The sequence below is a fragment of the Teleopsis dalmanni genome, chromosome 2 (genome assembly GCF_002237135.1).
Source record: "Teleopsis dalmanni isolate 2A chromosome 2, ASM223713v2, whole genome shotgun sequence".
Classification (NCBI taxonomy): domain Eukaryota; kingdom Metazoa; phylum Arthropoda; class Insecta; order Diptera; family Diopsidae; genus Teleopsis; species Teleopsis dalmanni.
Window position 1 is genome coordinate 80598700 of NC_051847.1, and position 7389 is coordinate 80606088.

The window sequence follows — 7389 nt, forward strand, 5'->3', positions numbered from 1 at the left end:
CCAACAACTAAGAGAACTTTACAAACAATTAATAAAAACTGAAACATGTCATTACATGTCATCATTACAGATATGTTGAACTATAGAAATTTACAATAAAAATAACTTAAAAAATTTTATTCTGACCTACATATATTATTTTAAGAAAGTCCGAGCAACTAATGGAGAGTATCGCATTTCCTTATGAAGATATTTATTCACATTCCTTTGCATAAATGGATCATTCAAGTAGGAGAGCTGAATATGTTATTATAGATTATTAAGTGAAGAATATTTGGAAAACCATTTACAGTAATATGATGAACTTAGTCCTATACATCCATTTTGCTAGTATTTAATGGATTGATAGCATATAATTCAATGTATAGGTATATATATATTTTTTATAATTAATTTTCGTTGATCAATTTAGGATCTTCACAATTAACAGATTAAAAATCGTAGATGTCATGTTCTCGACAATACGCTATTTTATTTTACCCCTACCTTTGCTTTGTGCGGTCGGTTGAAATGTCTCAGAAAGCGCTTAAAAGTTTCGTCGGCTATTCTGGGACAATGATAAAGAAACGTTACTGGATACATACAAAGTAATGTGATGTTTGATAATGTCTGGTATGAAAACCCAGCTCTGTCATATACACTGGAATAACATTTAGTTTTATCATTTAAGCTGTCTAACATCGTGTGCTTACTATTTTTATGCGGAATTGTGTGTTATTAAAGATATACTCTCAATGCGTCTTTAGAATCCCACATGGGGAGAAATCATCAAGGCTCTTCAACAGTCAACACTTTCCCGCTATGCATCCATAGACTCCATCCTTTGTATGCATACATAAAAGGTTATTGCAACTAAATTAATAGTAGTTGAATCGAATATCGACAAGGGCTAATCATATTGACGTCATATCGTTTTAGCGTCGTTTTGAGACCACGTTAGTATTACAAGAAACTTCTTATTGATCTTGTTATATAACATAATAAACCATTGTTAAAGAAATTTTTCTTGCGTCCGACACTTATTGTCTTTATAATGGTCCCACGTTCAATAGAATGTTTTCTTGACAGTGCACCCATGGATCTGTATAAATTTTATTATCAGAAGAAGTTCCAATAAAACCCAGGCTTGTAAGATAATAAATGAACTATCTTTCATTTGTTCAAATTGTCTCTACAAATTTTCAGATTATAAGGAGAAGCTCAATTATGTTGTGAAATTAAAGAAAAGGAAAAGGGGCTGGATAGGGCACATTTCAAAAGATTAAATAGCAACATTACTAGACAAGCACTGAGGTAGAAACCGCAAAGTACTAGGAGACCAGGGCGTCGACCATGATTTGCAGAAGAACAATGGCACGCAAATTGAAGGATTTAAATTACTCATGGAACGATATCGTTACCTTGGCCTAGTAATAATAAAGAAATATATTAATTTAAATTCAAAAATGTATAATATTTATTATTTGATAAAATTATTCGACATTATTGATTCTGTTGAAACCTCAAGAACAAGGTAGTTATTTCTATTAATTATATTACTTCAATTATTAGTATTATCATTATTAATATTATTAATATTAATATACTTAATTTTAAAAATATTATATTAATTTTTGATCTATATAATAATGGGTCAATGGGAAAAAAGATTTATATCAAAATCGGGTCAAGTATGGACTACAAAAAAATGCTAGGTTCCTTAAGGACGTGTACGAGTTAGGTTAAGGTCGTGTGCGAGTTAGGCTAAGTTGATGCTAAACCAAATTGGAGATTTTTTGGGATTTTTTGCACTGCACACATTTAGCCATTTACCAACACGTATCGACACATCACTACATTATCGGCACAACTTAGAATATCCCTCATTTAATACAGACAACATCAACTTGAATACAGACAACAGCTATTATAACTTATTTTAGCTTTTAACTTAATAATATATAATTAAATATAAAAACAACGTTCATAATAAATTTTTAATGCATTTTCAAAATAAAAACAAAACACAAAGAACATAGCTTAATATCATTGACGTCAATTATGCAATTCGAGACTCGCAGCTACTATCCGGCTAAATATCAGCTGTTGTTACAAAACAGCGCTGCGAAGATAAAAAGCAAATATAATACAATTAATATTACTTTTAATAAATTAAAAGCACAGTTTTTACAAAAATGAATAAAAATTTAACAATGAATCAACCCAAAAAAAGAAGCTTCTTTGAGTTTTTCGTGACGAAAAGGGGACGTCAAACGATGTTAATCGTGTCTGGAGCAACAGCCGTTTCGCTGTTTATGGGAAACTTTTTGCCACACACGTTTGGACTCGGTTACTACAAAGATTTTGTGCAGAGCTATCAGTAAATCAATGTACAATATTCAAACAATTGGAAAAAATTTTTAAAGATTTATATATTTACAGAAATGGTATACCACGGGAAGTGCCAGAGAATGTTAAGCAGCGCCTCGAGAAAGCAATGGACATATTACAATTACGTCGGTATGAACGGTTAATTATCAGACCCTTCACTGTGGTCGGTTTTGATTTATTTCAAGCAGGTGCATTACAGAATCTACAATACTTTTAAGCATCTATAAACAATCCTATTCTTTAGGTAGCATAAAATATCGTTTTGGTTCTGAGTTTGGTATTCCCGTCAATTACTCTTATGCCAGTCCAAATGATATCAAACGCAGTGAGATACGTTTTCGTGATAAAGAGATCAACTGGAATTCGGAAAGTGGGAAACTACTCGAAGAATCTATTGTGCTAACAGAACAGGAGCAGATTTTTAGTTTCTGTAAATCAATTCTTCAGCTACAGACACATAAAATCCTGATGAACTCGATATTTCCTTCAATCACGTTTATTGGCATGTATGCAGTCGGAAATTATGTAAATTTAAGAAACAATTTTTATGCCCGACCATTGGCGGTAAGTTAAACGCTATTAAATTAAAAGCAAATAAAATTTACAAAAATATTTTTCAGTTGCGTTTGGTACTGTATTCCATTTTGGGTTTGTTCGGTCTTGGGTCGTGGTCTTTTCTGAAAGATTTCAACCAAGTAACCTACGATGCTGATATTGATAAGAAACTATGTGAGCTAGGACCAGACTTTGTGGAAGTCGGAACGACCTACTATGAGAAGCTTTTAAAACGTAACATGGCATTACGTGCACTACTCAATAATGACCAATACACAGCCAAAGGCAACGAAAACTACTTAATAAGACAGAAAACAATCCCGCTTACATTAAGAAAATCATTCTTCGAAGGTAAACTTAAGGAACTCCAATCAGGCACACAAACAGAAAATGAAGTGGCTTAAAGTTAGTCAATAAATTTTTTTTAATATTGTTTAGAATGTTTACAATGGAAAATATATATGTTAAAGTATATAAATGTTTTTAATGATTAAATTTTTTTAATGCTAATTAAAAATGGTTTTAGTACTTAAGCTATTTTTTGTAAGAAGAAAAAAAGTTTACGCCCTTCCTTGTGGTATTATAAAACTGATATAGTCACCATACGCGCCCCATTCAGCACGTTTTATTTGGAAAATTGTTACCCAAATGCTTAACGCTATTAACCAGAGAAATGTGCCAAATGCTGAGTAAATAACATCTGTAAAGTTTAACATTTATTATATTTTTTAAAAATCCAAGAAAATTTTTGTCCGCCACTTACATTTCTTTATTTGCTGCTGCTCTAGAAAAGGCGGTTTACGAAAAGCTTCCGCAAAAAACCAATATGCATTAATGGCCCATACGAAAGGCAATAAAGCAAAACCAGCTGAAATTTAAAATTTTTTGCATTTTGATATAAATTATAAAATATTAACTTTGTATTCCTAAACAAATTTTATTTGATTTCGTTTTACCTCGAAAATATGCACGACAAAGTTCGAGCTTTTTCTGATTATTAACTTTACTAATATCCATCTTGTGCAGTGATTGCTAGTGTTTAATTTATTTTAATAAAACTTTTGTTTATTGTAAGGTTTGAGTCACAAAATTTTCAACACAACAATGGCAAAATCAGCTGTTCGGTTTAGGTATGTTCAATTGAAGACCCAAATTGCGAGTCTCACTTTACATCGAAATAATTTCGTTAAGTTCCACAATGAAGGTACCATATCAAATATTTAACGAGAATATTTGAGAACTAAAGCATTTAGTAAATATTTACGCCGTATTGTGAAATAGATATATATACAACGTGTGCGAGTTAGGCTAAGTTGATGCTAAACCAAATGGAAGATTTTTTGGGATTTTTTACACTGCACACATTAACCCATTTATCAACACGTATCGACACATCACTACATTATCGGCACAACTTAGAATTTCTCTCATTTGGAACGCAAAAATTAACAAAAGTATGTGTTGTAAAAATGCAATTGGATGTAGCTCATGAGGCTGAACGGATGTAACGAATATAAAATATGAAAAGAGAAGAATGCAGTAAAAGTGTTTAGTTACGACAAATTACACATTTCGAAAAACTTAGAAACATAAACACATTGAAATATAAACAACATATGTTCACACCGATCATAAAATATTTCACGCACAGAGAAATGCCATACAATTGCTTAATGTTTGTATCTGATATAAGATTTCTCTTACCTTAACGTCAAAAATCAAAACTCAATTTGCTCTCACGTTTTCCCCTTATTCTACTCTGGAACAAATTATGGAACGTTATTCATACAGTATAGCAATTCAGCTGATTTTTTACAACATAACTCAAAAATTAGTACTTAAATGACATTTAACTTATTTACATATTAAGATTATATGCGCGACGTCAATATTTTTCCTACATACTATATACATACTTGTATTCGCTTATATATGAATACATATTTTTTCAGCAGCCAATATTCAACATTATATTGTATTTGCATAATGATATATTACATAGCGCTGGAAATATATTCTTTAGAAATATTTTTGATGGCATAAAGTTTTTAGTTACTTTGGTTGTGTTTATTATTTTTTCTTTTGATATCATAGTGATATTGGTGTTTTATTTCAACCCTGTTTTATTTCATATAACAACTTCAATACTAAAATAAAATTATATGAATATCAGGCACAGAACTAAGTAGTTAGAAGCTATTTAAGTTTTCTATTTAAAAGACAGAAAGCGTCATTATAGCCTGGACTTAAGAAAATAACAAACATTAGCGGAACAGGTAAGTTATGCTATTTTTAGTTTAATTTAATAAAAATTAGAATGTTTATTTTTGATATATTTATTTACTACGAATTAATGGAGTTTTTCTCTTTAAAAATTAACAAATAAATTATTTTCTTTTTTACGAGCTTTTATCAGATTAAATTATAAATTTGTGTCCATTATATGTATATAACACCATATAAAGCTCGTGTGCGCGTTCGAGTAAATTGAGGTAAAGTAAATTGAAATTTCCTACAGAAATTTTTTGCACTGCACTTATGTTAACATTTATTTATTTATTTATTCACTTATTTATTATTTTTGGTCAAAAATTTTCAAATTTATTTATATATTTATTAAACATTTTATAAAATTTTCACAATGGTAAAACCTAATTTACCTAATTTTTATCTAATTTACCCTACCCGAAATTCTGGTAAGTATCAATTTTCCCTCAATTTACTATTAATTTATTCGAACTCACACACGGCCATAATATAATAATTTGCAAAGAAACGTTATATTTATAAACTTTAAATTATTATTGAACAGCAAAGCTTAATTGAAACTAAGTGGCAACTTCAACTAATGGAACGAATCCTTTTTTAACGAAGCGCTTTAAACGCGCAATTGACTCTTCTTCAAACGGCAGAAATTTTGTGAGTTGTGATAAAATGTCTAGCGAGGTTGACGATTTGGACAAATTAAGTAATGCTGAACTGCATAGTAAGTGTGTTGAGAATGGCATGAAGAATATTCCAGTAACTGATGCAAGCCGAAGCATACTTACCAAGAAGTTGCGTGCCATTTTAAGTGGAACTAAGCCGGACACGCCTACCAAGCAAAACAAACGGTACTCCGAAGCACCAAAAGTTGCTGATAAAGTGGTAGAGGATAAATCTAAGCGTGCCAACAGACGTACAATTGCCGTTACTAAACCCTTTGGCAGTGATGAAACTGTCGATGGTACAGAACAATCTACAGCTGCAATCGCGGTTACTAAAAAACGCGAAGCTAGCGTACAAAAAGTGTCGCCAGTAACCGTAATTGATACAATTGCCATTGAAAGTGACGATGACATGGATTTAGTAAAGGCGACAGCACAAGCAGAAGCAGTTGAACGTGGTGTACCGGTACGCGGGCGTACCACACGTTCAGTGTCTGTTACTAAGAGCAACATTCCTGTGCCCGTAGCAGTAGCAGCAGCAGCAGCTAAAAAAGATGTTGACACTATCATCGAAGAACAAGAACAAGTTGAGCCTATTGTGCGTCAACGTTCAACCCGTTCCGTTTCTCTTTCGAAATCAAGTGTTGTTACTGTTTCCTTTGATGGTAATGTACAGCCAATACAGGAAGAACCAATTATGTCATCAGCGCCAGTTTCACACCAACATACTGATGTCTACTCGAAAGTTGAGAAAAAACACTTTGAGCCAGGAAGCCTATTTAAGGAACCAACTAACAAAGCCAAACAACATCAATACATTCCAGTTGGAGATTTGAAATACTCACAACCTGTGAGCACAACTACCGGCTACGCTTCAAAATATGCTTCGCCTTTAAGCCTTGGTTCTGCACATTTTTTAGGTGGTACCCCCTCGTTATTGGCAGGAAAAACTAACGCTTATTATAATGAGCAGAGCGATGATACAGATACGGATGCATACGACACGCCGTTTTTAAGTAACTTTGCACGTACTTTGGATCGCTTGAAGTCTCCACATATGGATCGCATTGCTGGCGGCAAGTACAGTGGTGGTATGGCGGAAAATTTAACTCCACGTCCACGTAAGTCACTGGTGCACGACAAACGCAGACGTCCTTCGATCATGGCACAACTTGCGGAACTTTTTAGAGCAGTAGATAGGAAGTACCACATTCGCCGCAACTTATTCATCACGTTTATTGTTTTGGCGGTTATTACTTTTATATATATGTTTTGGCGTTAATTAAATATAATTTTGTAACGTTAATTTTACAATAACCAGTTAATTTTATAATCAGTTAATTTAAATTCATTAGAAATTTGTCATTAATTAAAAAAAAATGAAATTATATTGTTACATTTACATTGTTTGTTTTGAGTGTTTTTCAATTGTCAATGACGTATACATACATATTTTGATTAAAATTTTAATAAAGCCCTACAAAATAATTTAGTTATATTTTAGTTATATTAACTTAGATTTTTATGTTTTTGTTGT

General features: G+C 32.0%; 3 protein-coding genes across 3 annotated transcripts; 2 read left to right on the forward strand and 1 right to left on the reverse strand.

Annotated features, from left to right (window-relative positions):
* The first annotated feature begins 1982 nt into the window (after positions 1-1982).
* On the forward strand, positions 1983-3375 carry LOC119680662 (transmembrane protein 177-like). The gene is made up of 4 exons (XM_038093590.1): positions 1983-2359; positions 2422-2558; positions 2615-2934; positions 2991-3375. Exons 1-4 carry the CDS (start codon positions 2175-2177, stop codon positions 3327-3329), a joined length of 981 nt encoding a protein of 326 aa, XP_037949518.1. The 5' UTR covers positions 1983-2174; the 3' UTR covers positions 3330-3375.
* Positions 3376-3432: 57 nt separating this feature from the next.
* LOC119683284 (gamma-secretase subunit pen-2-like) lies at positions 3433-4059 on the reverse strand. Its single transcript, XM_038096927.1, has 3 exons — positions 3882-4059; positions 3689-3793; positions 3433-3625 (listed from the first exon to the last, which is right to left on the reverse strand). Exons 1-3 carry the CDS (start codon positions 3940-3942, stop codon positions 3486-3488), a joined length of 306 nt encoding a protein of 101 aa, XP_037952855.1. The 5' UTR covers positions 3943-4059; the 3' UTR covers positions 3433-3485.
* Positions 4060-5083: 1024 nt separating this feature from the next.
* LOC119682777 (otefin-like) lies at positions 5084-7178 on the forward strand. Its single transcript, XM_038096286.1, has 2 exons — positions 5084-5201; positions 5738-7178. The coding sequence occupies exon 2, from the start codon at positions 5860-5862 to the stop codon at positions 7132-7134; it is 1275 nt and encodes a 424-aa protein (XP_037952214.1). The 5' UTR covers positions 5084-5201; positions 5738-5859; the 3' UTR covers positions 7135-7178.
* Positions 7179-7389: the final 211 nt, after the last annotated feature.

What these genes read in the sequence shown, in the direction of transcription:
- LOC119682777 (XM_038096286.1), top strand. Translation starts at nt 5,860, where the DNA reads ATGTCTAGCGAGGTTGACGATTTGGACAAATTAAGTAATGCTGAACTG.
- LOC119680662 (XM_038093590.1), top strand. Translation starts at nt 2,175, where the DNA reads ATGAATAAAAATTTAACAATGAATCAACCCAAAAAAAGAAGCTTCTTT. An exon ending in GATTTTGTGCAGAGCTATCA is followed by an intron (nt 2,360 to 2,421) that starts GTAAATCAATGT and finishes ATATATTTACAG; the next exon opens with AAATGGTATACCACGGGAAG. An exon ending in TTTATGCCCGACCATTGGCG is followed by an intron (nt 2,935 to 2,990) that starts GTAAGTTAAACG and finishes AATATTTTTCAG; the next exon opens with TTGCGTTTGGTACTGTATTC.
- LOC119683284 (XM_038096927.1), bottom strand. Translation starts at nt 3,942, where the DNA reads ATGGATATTAGTAAAGTTAATAATCAGAAAAAGCTCGAACTTTGTCGT. An exon ending in TTGTCGTGCATATTTTCGAG is followed by an intron (nt 3,794 to 3,881) that starts GTAAAACGAAAT and finishes TTTAAATTTCAG; the next exon opens with CTGGTTTTGCTTTATTGCCT. An exon ending in GCAGCAGCAAATAAAGAAAT is followed by an intron (nt 3,626 to 3,688) that starts GTAAGTGGCGGA and finishes TAAACTTTACAG; the next exon opens with ATGTTATTTACTCAGCATTT.